An 18,233-nucleotide genomic window follows, 5' to 3' on the forward strand; every position below is an offset into this window, starting at 1 on the left:
CACGTTGTGCACCGCCGACCGCTAAGCATTTTTCCGTTAGTGTGCACAACGAGAGAACAGAAAATAGCCTATGCAATTATTCTGCTTTCCGTACAACTTCAACTTACCAAGCTATCAAGCTTCCTTCTTTGAGTTACTCTCCACTGGTAGAATTTAAGTATTCCAATAACACTTACCCTTTCCAGGGATTTCCTCCCACGACCCCCAAGTCACAATCACGGTTTACACTACCATGCGGTCCGATCGCTTTGCCCAGAGACACTACAACTTTTCAATGAACTTTGCGATTACTATTGGGGGTTCGGCTGAGAAAAGCGCCTTCGTTTTCTCGCACAGTATACCTGCTGTGTATACCTACTCGGTAGTAATTGTGCCTCATCAGACACATACCGGGTCTCTCCTGTCTCTCTATGACAGTGAAGAGAAAAACTTTTTCTCTTTTTCACATTACAAACATACATTCACATTCATATACCTTTGTTTTCTGGCCAGAAAAATGCTTTCCCTAGTGGCAATACCAATTCAGAGGATTTTAACAAGTGATAGAAGACTATCTATTACAACGATTAATTAAACATGTGGCATCAATTCAGGGAAGACGCATACGCTATTTGCGAATCACCTATTGCAGCGCAAAAGTGACAATAAAAGAAACAGACTTTTCTCTCTTGTCCCTGGATTCTAATCAGCGCTCCTTAGATCACCCAAAAACGGATATTCTATTTCACAACACTGAGTACAAAACAGGTATAAAACACATTGCGTTATTACCCATATATGACGCGTCCACCCTTTGTTGATGGATCGAAATCCGGTCGCTTTGAGTAATGTCCGGTAGCGTGACCTCAAGGCCGAGCCCCCATCTATTGATTCCTAATAGTCGCTAGACGCTATTTAGCGCTGCAAGTCGCTTAAGAAAGAATTGCTTTCCAGTCCAATTGTGTGGTTCCAAAGCACAAAAAGTTATTTATGTAATGAAAAAGTAACACGGTGAAAGAATTAACAATTAGAGTAAAAAGCAAACAATAATAGTACAAGCCGATACATACGCATGTGCACTGGTTCCAGTATACAGTCATCAATCCAGTCGTCTGTGATCATCAAAGAGGATGTCTGTACACTGGAGTCGGGTCACTGCTTATATACCTTACAGAGTTCTATGTTAACAAAGGAACTAGTTTACAGGTTTCCATTGGTTCTTGCTTCTGGATTGTCTGGTCATTGGTTGATTCATATGGTGTCATCAGGGGCATGTCTCAGTTCTCCAACGGTCTCTTTGTGTAGTTTTCCCGCCAAACAACTGGTTAATACTAGCTACAACACTGCATATAGATGCTAACATTCAATGCAATACCTCCCTAATATCCATAACTAGCGGACGCAAGATGCGACTCCTTTGCTGATAGGAACGGGAGTCTGCAAATAAACAGGGATTTAGTATGATTCCAAACATGACATGTCCACTATGCTCTAAACCTTAGTTCTCATTTAAGTACATATTACATCATAATTATTAGTCAATTATACCTTTAATAACACTGGTTATTAACTATAATGTGTGGGAACCTTCTTGCACATATGCGTCCGCATATGTGCGTCTGTGTGTTGAAATAGCAACTATATACAAATGAGCGTCCATGTGTGAGTATTGTGCGTACGCATATGAGCGTCCGTGTATATAAGTATATATTAATTTATATGTGTGTGCGTTATGTGCATCAGTGAATGTGTGTTGTGAATACGCAGTTTAGTGCATCGGATTGCGCAAAGCAAAGTAGCATCGGGGTTTACTTGACATCAGACTATAGATGAACAGATCATCAGATAATAATTGTGTTTGATCATATTCAATTATTTTACTTCGACAGTTTATTAGGTTTATTCCTGTCAACACTGTCTGTCAGTCACCTGTAGGCCTATTTTCATGGGGGCCTGGAGCTGCAGCTCCACCCACCCCATTGTTAATAATTCGGCCCTGGGTGCCATAGTTTGGTGGTACACTACAAGATCAAATTATTTATGGTTAATGTGAAAAAACTAGTGCTGTTGGCTGCCAATCATAAAATACAAAGAAAAGTACAAAAATGTCCATAACCACATAGTTTAAACCCAATGATGGCAGGTAAGTACAATTTACGTAATTTTATATTTTTGCTGTGTATCTAAATGCAAACTTTTGGCCTAGCGGATACTGTAAGGCTCTCTGATAAGTTTGGGAACCTCTACCTCAAAAGATATACCAAGCAGGTATTCATATGCACAATACTCATGCTGCATATATAGATCCTCCTCGATCACAATTTGCTGCATCAAATTCAGAACAACACATATTTTACAACAGATCTGTTTTGGGACCACATTAGGAAATGACAATAGTATTACTTTCAGTACACCGTATTGTCTCAAATGACTTCCTGAGTTATTGTGGCAGTATGTTGGGATTAAGTTGTAAATGAAAGTCAAAGTAAGGCAAGAAGAAGCACATGAGGAAAGAGGGCCCTGCTCACGAGAGCTTACATTCTAAGGGATATATTACCCAATATGTGTACATAAGACTTAAGATAGGCAAAAGAGACCTCTCATGCTCCTCCAGGAGTACTGCCTAGCAATTCTACCTTTCTTCTGCTCATTACTGTACTTCAAAAAGTTTTTCTTTAAGAAAACAAATAAACATCTGGTGCTAACTAGTGAAAATTAAGCATATCTGGTACCAACCAGCTACAATTGAGCAATATTTACTGCTAACTGGTAAATACTGAGCTGTATCTGGCCTTAACAAAAATATACCAAACCATACAGTATCTGGTGGTATTATAAAAATAAAAATATACTGAGCTACATCTGGTGATAATAGTATTATGATGATCTACATCTGGTGATAATAGTATCATGATGAGCTACATCTGGTGGTAATAGTATTATGATGATCTACATCTGGTGATAATAGTATTATGATAAGCTACAGTACATCTGGTAATAGTATTATGATGAGCTACATCTGGTGATAATAGTATTATTATTATTATTATTATTATTATCCTTTATTTATATGGCGCCACAAGTGTTCCGCAGCGCCTTACATAGTACATAGAACTAATAAGTGAACAAGAAACAAGTAACTTACAGTACATTACAGTGCAGGACAAGGACACAACTTATATACATTGCTGAAATAGTGATTAAAGCACTCACAATAAGCTGCCGGGAGTTGGCGGTCCCGTGATAGGTGCCCTAATGGGGAGTAGAGAGTAGAAGAAAATGTAAAGAGAAGCACATGAGGGAAGAGGTCCCTGCTCATGAGAGCTTACATTCTAAGGGGAGGGGCAGACAGACAGGCGTGACACAGAAGGGGAAGATAGGAAGGAAAGAGCATGAGGTGGGTTAGGAGGAGTGCTGGAAGGCCTTGATGAAGTAGTGGGTCTTGAGAGCCCGTTTGAAGATTTGTAGAGAGGTGGAGAGTCTGATAGGGAGAGGGAGAGCATTCCAAAGGTAGGGAGCAGCACGGGCAAAATCTCGGATGCGGGAGTGGGAGGAAGTAATCAGTTGGCAAGAGAGGAGGCATGCATTAGTTGAGCGAAGTGGGCGGGTGGGAGTGTGAAGGGAGAGAAGGTCAGAAATGTATGCGGGAGAGGATTTGGTGAGGGCTTTGTAGGTGAATGTAAGAACCTTGAATTGGCATCTGAAGGGGAAGGGGAGCCAGTGTAGGGCTTGAAGGAGAGGGCAAGCAGATATAGAACGTCTGGAGAGGAAGATGAGCCGAGCAGCAGCATTGAGAACAGATTGTAGTGGAGAGAGGTGAGAGACTGGGAGGCCAGCTAGGAGAAGGTTACAGTAGTCCAATCTGGATATGACCAGTGAGTGGATGAGGGTTTTAGTGGCATCCTGGGTGAGGAAGGGTCTAATCCTGGAGATATTTTTTAGGTGAAAACGGCAGGACTGCGAGATGTGCTGAATGTGCGGTTTAAAGGAGAGGGAGGAGTCTAGGATAACTCCAAGACAGCGCACTTTGGGGCTAGAGGAGATAGTTGTGCCATCAATAGATAACGAAATTGTGGAAAGTGATGTAGTGGAAGAGGGTGGGAAGATGATCAGCTCAGTCTTAGACATGTTAAGTTTAAGAAAGCGCTGGGACATCCACGAAGAGACAGCAGAGAGACAGTTGGAGATACGGGTAAGGAGCTCAGGGGTGAGCTCAGGGGTGGAAAGGTAAATTTGAGTATCATCTGCAATGAGATGATATTGGAGGTCAAAGGAGTTAATGAGTTCACCTAAAGAGGATGTATATAGGGAGAAAAGGAGAGGTCCAAGAACAGAACCTTGGGGAACTCCTACCTTTAGTGGAAGTGGAGGGGAAGAGGAGTCATGAGAGGACACAGCGAAGGAACGATCAGAGAGGTAGGAGGAAAGCCAGGAGAGGGCAGTTTCACGTAAACCGAGAGAGTAAAGGATTTGCAGGAGGAGAGGGTGGTCTACAGTGTCAAATGCAGCAGAGAGGTCAAGGAGAATGAGCAGAGAGTAGTGGCCCTTGGATTTGGCAGCAAGGAGGTCGTTGCTGACTTTCGTGAGGGCAGTTTCCGTGGAGTGGAGAGATCGGAAGCCAGATTGAAATGAGTCAAGGAGGGAGTGGGAGGAAAGAAAGGTGGTAAGGCGGTTGTAGACAATACGCTCAAGGAGTTTGGAAGCAAAAGGGAGAAGAGAGATGGGTCGATAGTTTGAAAGTATGTTAGGATCAAGGGTAGGTTTTTTAAGAATGGGGGAGACAAGAGCATGTTTGAATGCAGAAGGGACAGAGCCAGATGATAGGGAAAGATTAAGGAGGTGAGCCAGATGGGAACAGGCAGAAGGAGACAAGTGGGAGAGGAGACGGGAAGGGATAGGGTCAAGAGGGGAGGTGGAAGGAGGGGAGGACCGTATGAGGGCCAAGACTTCCTCTCCAGAAGCAGGGGAGAAGGATGTCAGAGTTGGTGAGACAGAAGGGGAGGGGTGGTAAGGGCAAGGAGGGAGAGGAGTGCTAAGGGTCTGATGGGATATGATGTCCTCATGTATGGAGTCAATTTTAGATGTAAAGTAGGTGGCAAAGTCGAGGGCAGAGAGCGAGGAGGGAAGGCGAGGAGGGGAAGGGCAGAGTAGGGAGTTGAAAGTGGCAAAGAGACACCGGGGGTTTGAGGACTGGGAGGAGATGAGGTTCTTGAAATATGTTTGTTTGGAGAGAGACAGGGAAGCACTGTAGGAGGAGAGAATAAATTTGAAATGGAGGAAGTCAGCCTTAGAGCGTGACTTTCTCCACTGACGCTCCGCAATTCTTGAACACTTTTGTAGGTATCTGGTGCATTTGGAATGCCAGGGTTGTGGTGTGGATCTGCGAGGGTGAGTGGTTATTGCTGGAGCAACAGAATCAAGAGCAGAAGCAAGGGAGGAATTGTACAGGGAAGTAGCTTGTTCAGGACAGGAGAGAGAAATGATAGGGGAGAGAAGAGAGTCCAGCAGGGAGAAAAAAGCAACAGTGTCAATGGCCTCAATATTACGCTTAGTAATGGTAGCCTTAGGAGTTAGAGGAGGGCAAGGAGAGAGGGATAGGTTAAAAGAGAGAAGGTGATGGTCAGAGAGGGGGAATGGGCAATTGGAGTAATCAGAAATATCACAACGGTGCGTAAAGACCAGGTCAAGTGAGTGCCCACTCACATGGGAGGGTGAGGAGGTCCATTGGGCGAGACCAAATGAAGAGGTGAGGGTAAGGAGTTTAGCTGCAGAGGATTCTGTGGGAATGTCAATAGGAATATTAAAATCACCTAGGATAATGGAGGGAAGATCTGAGGAGAGAAAGTGAGGGAGCCAGGAAGCAAAGTTGTCAAGGAATTTGGAGGGAGAGCCAGGGGGACGGTAAATGACAGCTACTCTGAGGTTTACTGGTTGGAAGAGTCGTATAGCATGAACCTCAAATGTGGGGAATGTAAGGGATGGTTCAGAGGGTATTAGCTGGTATGAGTAACTGGTGGATAGAAGGACCCCAACTCCACCACCATGGCGACCCCCAGGCCGGGGGGTGTGGGAGAAGGCAAAGCCCCCAGAGGATAGAGCAGCAGGAGAAGTGGTGTCAGAGGGTAAGATCCAAGTTTCAGTGATGGCTAGGAGATTCAGAGAGTTGGAGATAAAAAGGTCATGGGTGGGGACCAGTTTATTACAGACTGACCTGGCATTCCAGAGGGCACAGGATAGAGAGATAGCATTTGTGGGGGAGATGTGAATGAGATTGTCCGGGTTGCTGTAACGTGGAGGTGAGATTAATTTGGGGGACCGATATGAATAGAGTTTAGTGATGGTGCGGGCACCTGAGCTGGAAAGGGAACCAATAGGAGGTGGGCAGGGAGGGAGATGTGGATGGCAGTGGGGTGAAGTGACAGGGAGAGGAGTGTAGGAGGAGGGTTTGGTGGTGGGGTAGTAGGACAGAGGGGGGGTAGAACAGGAAGAAAGTGGAGTAATGGGTGAGGAGTGAAGAGTAGGCAGACAGAGGAGGGGGGAGAAGGGGAGGAGGAGGTAAGCTACAGTACATCTGGTAATAGTATTATGATGATCTACATCTGGTGATAATAGTATTATGATGATCTACATCTGGTGATAATGGTATTATGATGAGCTACATCTGGTGGTAATAGTATTATGATGATCTACATCTGGTGATAATAGTATTATGATGAGCTATAGCTGGTGATCAGTGCCAAATTAAAGTCCACATGGGCCTGGAGCTGAAATTTATAAAGGGCCTATTGTATGCTACCGCAGGGGTGTGACCAGTCAGAGGGGTGTGACTATTTATGTGGGGGGGCATGACCAGTGCTGTGGGGAGTGGTCTGTACAGGAGGAGTGGCTAGCACCATGATGGGCATAGCTAGCTCCTACCTTCAACCATCTCTCCCCTGTTCGCATATATATTTGCTACCACCCTCCCACACACACATATTTTGGTAGGCCGATAGTGGTCACCTCTGTGAAGGCACAGGTGTAAGTATTGCTGCCTGTACTACACTACACTTACCTTACCTGTCACCCATCAATTAATGCTGTATACAGAACCTCTTACCACTACCACTCAGATACCAATCCTCAAAAACTGAAATCCCCGTCATTCACTATCACTCATCGATCCCATATTTCACCATCTGAAATTACTGTCACCACTACTCCCGGACCCTGTAACTGACACACAGATATAAAGTACCCCTCACTCACGATCACGTCCCAACCACATAACAGACACACATCTGTATGTTCTGTATTGTAATACTCCCTCATCTGCATGTTCTGTGTTGTGATACCCCCTCATTTGTATGTTCTGTGTTGTGATACCCCCTTATCTGTATGCACTGTTGTGTCCCCGTTTCCCCTTCTCTGTGTCCATTATTATGTTCTTTCGCCTCTGTGTCCATTATCGTGTGTGTGTGTCTCTGTGTCCATTATTATGTCCAACCTCTGTGTCCATTAGTATATGCTCCCCTCTGTGTTTATTATTTCGCCCCACCTCTCTGTCCATTTCTAATTATTATGCCCCCCCAGTGTCCATTATTATGTGTCTCCCCCAGTGTCCATTATTATGTGCCTCCCCCAGTGTCCATTATTATGTTATTATGTCCCCCATGTCCATTATTATGTGCCCCCGTTTCCATTATTATGACCCCTCCTGTGTCCATCATTGTGTGCCCCCCGTGTCCATTATTATGTGCCCCTCATCTGTGTCCATTATTATATTCCTCCCCTGTGTCCATTATTGTTGTTGCCTCAGTGTCCATTATTATACTCCCCCCTCTGTGTTCATTATTGTGTGTCCCCATCTGTGTCAATTATCATGTGCCCCCCCTCTGTGTCCATAATTATGCCCCCTTTCGTGTCCATTATAGTGCTCCTCACCTCCCTCCTTCCTCGGTGTTCTGCTCCTTCCATCCCCCCCCCCCATTGTTCTCTTACCTTCTTCTCTGTTCCTCGGAATCGGCTCCATCTGCAGGTTTACACCTTCCATGGGTTGCTCCACGCTGACAGGAAGGTCGCCTTACTGACACATGCTGCCGGCAGTACAGCTACAGACAGCACTCCTGAAGTCAGTATAATTCAGTCAGCACTGCCTTCTCAGTACACCATGGACCCCCATCTGTATCAGCAGTGGCAGCAATGGCACCCACCCACATAGAGCCCTGTGCGGCAGCCGCACCTATGTGACATCACACAGTGTGCCATCACATAGCATAGAAAAAAGGCTGAGGCACACTACGCAATGCAGGGAAGGCTTGTGAAGCAAAGCCTTCCACTGCACTGCTGTTTGAATGACTGGCGGCCAGGACTCAGAGGACTTGGGGAATCACCCGTGTGGGCGGGGGTAGAGAGTTGGGGCTATGGGTTGAATGGGCAGGATCTCGGACGGCCGCTGTTGGTGACAGGAATTTATTTTTCCTGTCTCCAGTGTATCTTTCTTGGCGGTATGGGCCTATTTTCATGGGAGGGCATGGAGCTGCAGCTCCACCCACCCCATTGTTAATCCGGCCCTGCTGGTGATAATAGTATTATGATGAGCTACATCTAGTGATAATAATATTATGATGAGCTACATCTAGTAATAATAGTATTATGATGAGCTACATCTGGTGATAATAGTATTATGATTAGCTATAGCTGGTGATAATAGTATTATGATGAGCTACATCTAGTGATAATAGTATTATGATGAGCTACATCTAGTAATAATAGTATTATGATGAGCTACATCTGGTGATAATAGTATTATGATGAGCTACGTTCATCTAGTGATAATAGTATTATGATGGGCTACATCTGGTGATAATAGTATTATGATGAGTTACATCTAGTGATAATAGTGTTATTATGAGCTACATCTGGTGATAATAGTATTATGATGAGCTACATCTGGTGATAATAGTATTATGATGAGCTAACATCTGGTGATAATAGTATTATGATGAGCTACATCTAGTGATAATAGTGTTATGATGAGCTACATCTGGTGATAATAGTATTATGATGAGCTACAACTAGTGGTAATAGTATTATGATGAACTACATCTGGTGATAATAGTATTATGATGAGCTACATCTGGTGATAATAGTGTTATGATGATCTACAGCTGGTGATAATAGTGTTATGATGATCTACATCTGGTGATAATAGTATTATGATGAGCTACATCTGGTGATAACAGTATTATGATGAGTTACATTTGCTGATAATAGTATTATGATGAGCTACATCTGGTGATAATAATATTATGATGAGCTAACATCTGGTGATAATAGTATTATGATGAGCTACATCTAGTGATAATAGTGTTATGATGAGCTACATCTGGTGATAATAGTGTTATGATGAGCTACAACTAGTGATAATAGTATTATGATGAACTACATCTGGTGATAATAGTATTATGATGAGCTACATCTGGTGATAATAGTGTTATGATGATCTACAGCTGGTGATAATAGTATTATGATGATCTACATCTGGTGATAATAGTATTATGATGAGCTACATCTGGTGATAACAGTATTATGATGAGTTACATCTGCTGATAATAGTATTATGATGAGCTACATCTGGTGATAATAGTATTATGATGAGCTACATCTGGTGATAATAGTATTATGATGAGCTACAACTAGTGATAATAGTATTATGATGAACTACATCTGGTGATAATAGTATTATGATGAGCTACATCTGGTGATAATAGTGTTATGATGATCTACAGCTGGTGATAATAGTATTATGATGATCTACATCTGGTGATAATAGTATTATGATGAGCTACATCTGGTGATAACAGTATTATGATGAGTTACATCTGCTGATAATAGTATTATGATGAGCTACATCTGGTGATAATAGTATTATGATGAGCTACATCTGGTGATAATAGTGTCATGATGAGCTACATCTGGTGATAATAGTATTATGATGAGCTACATCTGGTGATAATAGTGTCATGATGAGGTACATCTGGTGATAATAGTATTATGAGCTATATCTGGTGATAATAGTATTATGATGAGCTACATCTGGCGATAATAGTGTTATGATGAGCTACGTTCATCTAGTGATAATAGTATTATGAGCTATATCTGGTGATAATAGTATTATGATGAGCTACATCTGGTGATAATAGTGTTATGATGAGCTACATCTGGTGATAAAAGTATTATGATGAGCTACATCTAGTGATAATAGTATTATGATGAGCTACATCTAGTGATAATAGTGTTATGATGAGCTACATCTGGTGATAATAGTGTTATGATGAGCTACAACTAGTGATAATAGTATTATGATGAACTACATCTGGTGATTATAGTGTTATGATGAGCTACAGCTGGTGATAATAGTATTATGATGATCTACATCTGGTGATAATAGTATTCTGATGATCTACATCTGGTGATAATAGTATTCTGATGATCTACATCTGGTGATAACAGTATTATGATGAGTTACATCTGATTATGATGATGAGCTACATCTGGTGATAATAGTATTATGATGAGCTACATCTGGTGATAATAGTGTCATGATGAGCTACATCTGGTGATAATAGTATTATGAGCTACATCTTGTGATAATAGTATTACGACGAGCTACATCTGGTGATAATAGTATTATGATGAGCTACATCTGGTGATAATAGTGTCATGATGAGCTACATCTGGTGATAATAGTATTATGAGCTATATCTGGTGATAATAGTATTATGATGAGCTACAACAGGTGATAATAGTACAATGATGAACTAAATCTGGTGATAATAGTATTATGATGAGCTACTTCTGGTGATAATAGTATTATGATGAGCTACATCTGGTGATAATAGTATTATGATAAGCTACAGTTTATCTGTGCCAAATAGAAAAATACCTGAAAATACTTTCCACACATATAGTACATAATATATATATATATATATATATATATATATATATATGCTCCAGATGAATAGGCTTATCAGTGTTAAATGCTTAGCAGATTAAATTAGAGATGAGCGGTTCAGATTCCTTGGAATACAAACACACCCAAAGTTCCAGGATCTGAGACGAGACGAGCCGCAGCTTGGGTCTCCCTGTCTGTCTCGGATCCCTACCCGAGCCAAAACCTTGAGATCCCTCACAGCTCTCGTGGTTTTGGCTTGGGCACCAATTTCAAAAGTCTCATTGAAATCAATGGCATGACCACTGATTGGCTGAGAGAGCCGTCTGTGATGTCTCTCAGCCAATCAGAGCTTCCCAATAAACTACATTGAGGCAACCGGACGCAAGATGGCGGCCCTCGCCGCACTGCAGACACCGCCACCGACAGTGCTGACATCGCTGCTACCCAGCACTGGCGACTCTGCCAGCAACCCAGCACTGAGGACACCGCCGGCACCCCTGCACTGCCGACACCGCCGGCACCCCTACACCGCCGGCACTTCTGCACTGCCAACACCACCAGCACCCCTGAACTGTCAACATCACCAGCAACCCCGCACTGAGGGCAGCCCAGACTGCTGACATTTTTGGCACTTCTGCACTCAGAACAGTGCCAGCACTCCTGCACTGCAAGCACTCCCGCACTGAGGACACCACCGCCAGCCCCACACTGCCAACACTGCCGGCATGTCCACACTCAGAATACTTCCTGCACTGCCGACACTGCTGGCAACCTCGCATTGAGATACTGCCGGCACTCCTGCACTGCCGACACATCTAGATTAAACATTTTACCACTATTCATATGTCACAAAGCTTCCTAATTATTATGTTATTGCTGCACTTCATAATATCTAGTGATATTGTGGTGTTAGCAAGGCTCTACCATCAATCACATTATGACACACTTCCACCTGTTATTTCAGGTATATTATTACTATATTGGGCCTGATTCGGATGTCGACAGTATTGCACAGCTGCAGGGAAGTATAGACCATGTGCCTGGTACACCTACAAATAGAGGCAAAATGCAGTCCAAGTTCGCTGTCCTTGCTCTGCCTCCCAAATACTGCAGCATGATTGACTGTGACTGCACGCAGGACCCATTATGCACATGCGCAGAACGGATGCAGCACATGCACAGGCCCCTCAATATTGGATGTTACTTGTATAATCAGAAATGGCAAATCCTGAGGAGGGTCTTAGCGGTGATAACAATTTTGCTATCACATCCCTGAGATTTCACAACAGATTGACAGTATGCCTCTTATTGAAGCCGGTGATACATAGAGAAGCCTGTCTGTGAAGGATCTGGCATTGAATGTTAGATATAGCTGCTGCTGAAGGGGATACACCCACTCAGTGGGCTGTCACAGTCATGTAATCTTTAATTTGACCAGTACTACTTGTCCACATATCTACAGTTAAGTGGATAGTCGGTAAATTGCATTTTCTAATCCAAGAATAAGTTTTTTGAACGTACCTGTACAAGTCAGGAATTGCTTTTCTGGTATAATGGAATCAAGCGCAGCATGAGCACATGACCTCAACTAATTTTCTACAACTAGATACATTGATGGTGGATATTGGATGCAGATCTACTACTAACATAGCCATCATGGTTTCAGTAATCCATCGTGCAACAAGATGGCATCTGTCATACTTGGTTCTTATTGTAACTTGTTTCACAGTCAGTTGTTGTTTGAAACTACTAGTCTTTTGGTCCCCTTCTATGAAAAAGATTCACCCCCAGCAGCACCAGCCCAAGTGTGCAAGGATTCTTCCTGGGAATTCAGGATAGGGGAGGAGTCAGTTTGCCTTTGCAAATTGGATGCAGGACTATGGCCCTGATTCAGACCCACTCGCGAGCGGCTGTCCGCTCACCAGTGGGTCGATGTTCTGCACTGAGCATGCGCACGACGGAGGGAGCTCCGTCTAGCGCATGCGCCAGACGCGACGAGCGAAGGAAAGTCCTTCGCTCGTTGTGTCTGATCAAAGGGGGCGTGCTGTCGATGTTGATTGACAGCACGCCCCCTTTGGTGGGCGTGCTGGGGACATGCCTCCCTGACGGGGGTTTTCCCACGGGAACGCCTCCCGTCAGAAGCCGGCCCACTGACATCACTAGTGATGTCAGTGGGAGTGATTTTGGCTCTGATAGAGCCAAAATCACTCCGTGGCTTGCGGTTGAAAACCTCAACCGCAGGCTCCGGCTCGCAGTTTCGATGGTCGTGATGGTCAAGACCATCACGGCCATCAAACTGCACGCTTATATAGGCTGTGGGTGGTGACCAACAGCTATACGAGCGTCCAGGAGGACGCTCCATTTTTATGGAGGGCGGCCCTCATTCAGAGCGTGCGCTCTGCTCAGAGCGTACGGCTCTGAATGAGGGCCTATATCTGATCACTAAAGCGGAGGTTGATGGTAAAGGTGTGGTTGGTGGAGACTGCATGTGCTGGTATCTATCCATTCAAGTTTTTTTTACATGATTTTCCAAATTTTGCTACATAATTTGCATGAAGTTGCTGCAAATGATGTAACAGCAAGGAGGTATCTGGATGGTTAACGTCCCTAGCTCTGCTTACTTTGGCATCGCAAATGGTACAGATGCCTTGACAAATGTTGGTCCACACGGAAGAAGTTGGTCATATGCATAGACATGACAATGGCCTTCTTATGACTGGCAAGAAATGCTGCCACTGGTGGCTGACTTACTTTGACAAAAACAACTTCATTCAGAATTGTATTAACTTAATTTTGTCCAACACATTCATTATCAACATCCTCATTAGTGTCAGATACACAAATATCACACTAACCATGTTGCACTTCCACAGTAGCATCCTCAATGTCTATGTCATCATTACTTTTACTACTACTTAGCCTCATATTTGCAGATGATTCAGAAATGGTGGAGGCTTCTCTACAGTGTAAGAATAAAAAATGTCAGACTCACACACAACACTCATGGATGCCCTTAGACTCTCCTCTGTGAAGTTTGTGAACACATAGTTTGTTCTTTAGCCTTAAAGATCTTTTTCTTTTTGTGCACTGATTTGCCTGTTTTAAAGGTGACACATCTGGACTCAGATCGAGAAGGTGGTGCATGCGAAGTTACAGGAGATCCTTGAATGTGTTTGGCCCTAGCTTTCACAATAGGCATTCTAATGCATACAACAGCAGTAGCAGGACCACCACATGCAAAGAAAGGCCATGATCTGAGCCTTTTCTTGCCACTGTATGTGGTGTATATATGGCATATTGGCAATTTATCATTTTTCAGCAGTAACTTTTCCCTACATCGTTAGAGGTGATGTTTTGTTTAAGATTGTGAAATAATGTTTGAGGTGTCCTTTCTTAAACTTTCTTTGCCCTTTGCTTCCTTTAGTAGATGTTGGAGAAGTACTATGATTGCCAGCGTTAGTACTGAGTTGCTCCTGCTGCTCTATCGACTGATCCATGATTAATTTTAATTTTCATACCAGGACAGGAGTAAAGCTATTATAGTTGAACTTCACTGCCATCAAAACAAGTGAATGTACAATGAGATATGGAACTGAAGGACTGTTACCTTTAGCATGCAATTTTATTAAAAGTCTGGAGATTTTTGCCAACAACAGAAAAAAAAGACTTTTTCCACTTAATTTTTTGGGGTTCAGCTGACAGGGACATGTCTACACATCCACTAAGTACAGTAATATATGCTGCCTAATTTAAATACACACTTTTGATAAAATCCAATCTTAATTGAATTATAATAAAAGACTTGAAATGTTTTTGTAACACCAGCAAAATAAGTATTTTTTTACTTATTATTTTTGAAGTGCAGCTGATAAGGATACATCTACACACCCACTAAGTACAGTAGTATATGCTGCCTCTATGAAACACACACTCTTGCAAAATACAATTAGAATTGAATTATAATAAAAGACTTGAAATGCTTTTTTAACACGAGCAAAAACACAATGTATTTTTATCTATTTTATTTTTTGCAAATTTATTTTATAATAGGAAAAGAGGTCTTCTTTCTTTGGGGTGCAGCTCACTCAGACACAGAACATTTTTGGACATATAATCTTGAAGTTGAATTCACAAGTGCAAGTTTACAGTAAAAAAAATGCACACAAACACAACAGCCTATTTGCAGCACTAGATTGCAGGTATTACTATGTCTGACAAACACACAGTAGTCTGCGCTACAGTGCACTATATTGCAGTTGTTGCTAGCTAGTATGTCTCGCAAACACACATAGACAGTGACAAAAATGCCTGTAGCCAGTTACCCTTCTCACCTTCTCCCTATCTACCTACTACTGCAACTCTCTTCTGTCCTCCTAATGGCGTCCTAATGGAATGTTTTTTAAGACCAACTAAAGCCCATACCCTCTCCCTGCACTCTCCTATGTAAAATGGCAACTGATCAAGAGGGACAGACTCTCATATGCAATGCAAAACATGTGAGAGCCGTCATTTCAGGTAAAATTATGTTTTGCCTTGTTCTGAGATTTGAGCGTGGTGGGAAGACCCGAGCTAGCACTCAGTTCTCCTTGGAACCGCTAAGTTTGGGTGTTGTCAGTTTTCTGTAAAACCAAATGGCTCATGTCTACTGTTCATTATTTTCAAATAGTTACTTTACTTGTCCTTTAAGTGTACTGACCTTTCGTTACAGACCTCATCATGAAATATGCAGGAAATCAGCATGTCCTGTAGCTGGTGTCCCAATGTCATCTGCTCCTGGGTACTAAGCTGAGACAGTGCAAAAGCAAAGTATCTTTCCTTAGCATTGATGAGTAGTCCATCATCTCCTTTAGCATTTGACATTAATGACAAGTGTTCAGTTAGAGATTGATATTTGGATGAATTAATCTGGGACATACGAGCACGGTTAAGATTGCAAAAGGTGATTGCTGGGAAGGTGAGTCTGGCGCTGTTCACAAGTGTGACCTTTTCTTGTGTGGGGTAATGCAGGTAGGTGGCAAATAGCTGACTGCACTGCCACAGCATACAGCTTAGTACCAGGAATACAAATGCTGCCCAGCAGCAGCTCCTCCACCGGCTCTGGGACTCTATGATGTTGGGCACTCCATGTGCACTAGTGTGACGTAGGGTTCGCCTACAGATTGAGTGTAAGGAGGTATTCTGCTGGCTCATGTCTGTCAGAGTATCAACAGATCTAAGTGTTAAAAAGTCTCAACATGTAATTATATAGAGAATGAGGAGCTGATGATCAGTTGGCAATGCAATTCTCACTGCTTGATGGAAACGCTCAAGTAATATAATGGAGAATGGTAGCAAAGGCTATGGTTTATATAACCCATCTCATGGCAGTGATTTCCCATGAGGGCATGTCCTGCTGGTAATTAGCAGCAAGTAATTAAAAATAAAGAAAGCAGCTTTACATGAGATTTTAAAGGCCCATCACAGGGATCTCCAATTGATAAGTTGTATGTCTTTGTGAGACAGAGAAAACTAATACAGTATGTTAACCATGGACCTGATTCAGACCCATTTGCTAAGTTGCGCTCGCTCGCAGCGATTTTCACCCGTCTGCGCATGCGTATAATTCGCAGTGCGCGTGCGCAAGCCAGTCTTTGCGATCTAATTTTGGTTGCTCGCAAGCCACTATCAGGTTGCTACTTTGAGTGGCAGCGCCGTTTGTGGGTGTAACAGGGGAAGGTGCTTGTGAACGGGGGAGTGGTGCTGCGAACGCAGGCGTGTCTGATCTAGATAGGGGTTTAATGGGTGTACATAATTAGCAAAGTAGCATAATTGAACACGTCACTTGGTTGTGTTTTACCCTGAATTGCTCGCAGTGCTTGCGGCGGGGAAAGGCAACCACAAGGGCTGCGAGCATCTCTGATGGCTCATTATGTTACCGATTGATCAGACACTTCCTGGAGATGACGTGTGCTGCGAGTGACAGGTGGAAGGTTTTATAGTCCAGCGTACGCTAACTGCCGTCACTCACTAAGACATAGAGGGCATCCTTACACCACAAAGAGCGATCGCTTGATTTGCATACCCGGCCCCTTTTGCAAGCGAGCGAGTGCAGCTTAGCGACCGGGTCTGAATGAGCTCCTAAGTTCCTTATTTATTCTAACTGAAACCAACCATATTCTGATGCTGCTGCCACTAACCGAGACATTTTTCTGTCCTATGGGTGGGAAGGGTCAACAAGAGCCCACCCAAATCAAATTTAAAAGTTGACTCCTATGTTGAGACTCTAATTGTAGATATTGCACTTACTGTTATACTATTCCATCCTTGATTTTATGTGACTGACATTAATATGTGACTCTATTACATTTTCTCTTTTTTGTTCCTTTTTAAATTTGTTATTTTAGTGAAATTTACACATTGCTGTATCCGATAAATTAAATGTCACATTATGCACACCCAGGAGAGATGATATATGAAAGAAAAGATATGAAAGGGAAAAATGGAGTAATCACATGAATTCAACATTCTAGAGCATAATATTGATCTTCCAAGGCAGTGATCCACAATCCAATGGCTGGGAGCAACATTTGACTCTTGGCTTGATATAATCTTGCCTGTGGCAGCCTCTCAGCTGCTACTCAGCTTTGAAGTACCTGGATGTTCCAAGCAAAGCAGGATCACATGCCAGGCCAGTCATTGTTACTGCTGTACTATGCAGGCCAATGAAGACAACTATATAAGCTGTTTATCATTAGAGCCACAATTGCATAAGGCTGCTTGTTATTGATTCTTATTGCACTAGGTTACGTATATATATATTAAAAAAAATTATTATACAAATTTAAAAAATAGATAAACATTATTAACAATATATATATATATATATATATATATATATATATATATATATAAACAATAACCTTTACTCATTCAAAGAATAGTGTATTATTAAACAATTTGAATCTGTTATATCCATTCTAAAAGAAACAATTACTGAGATAGTAGAGCTATTTCTTGATGCTTATTAAATAGACAGTGGCAACAGCCAGAAACTCTTATGTTTATATGTATAGGTCAAAATGAAAAAGAAAAGTCCTATAAAAAAAACTCCCATTTTCACAAACAGTAGAACTTCTGCCCTCCAGTAATTAGTAGTCCTGTCCTTCAATTCAACCAGGAACTGACATTGACCAACCCTCACTTACAAAGCACTTAGGGTCTGATTCTGAGTTTCCTTCCAAGACCTTCTCTTTTCCCAATGTCAACCTCCAATTGCATGCATGCTCTCAATGGCAGGAACCTCCATCCTTATGTTTATCCCTACAACTATCCTTGC

The 18,233-nt window shown here is 42.5% G+C and overlaps 1 protein-coding gene across 1 annotated transcript in view; it reads right to left on the bottom strand.

Moving 5' to 3' along the window:
• LOC148520008 (epithelial sodium channel subunit alpha-like) overlaps positions 1–16,108 on the bottom strand; it is a 91,577-nt gene extending 75,469 nt beyond the window's left edge. The window contains exon 1 of the mRNA XM_088475817.1: positions 15,615–16,108. Coding sequence (XP_088331943.1) covers positions 15,615–16,108 — 494 coding nt within the window. The remainder of the gene's footprint in view (positions 1–15,614) is intronic.
• Between the last annotated feature and the right edge of the window lie 2,125 nt (positions 16,109–18,233).

Source organism: Taudactylus pleione, unplaced genomic scaffold (genome assembly GCF_031769625.1).
Source record: "Taudactylus pleione unplaced genomic scaffold, aTauple2 ptg000178l, whole genome shotgun sequence".
Lineage (NCBI taxonomy): Eukaryota > Metazoa > Chordata > Amphibia > Anura > Myobatrachidae > Taudactylus > Taudactylus pleione.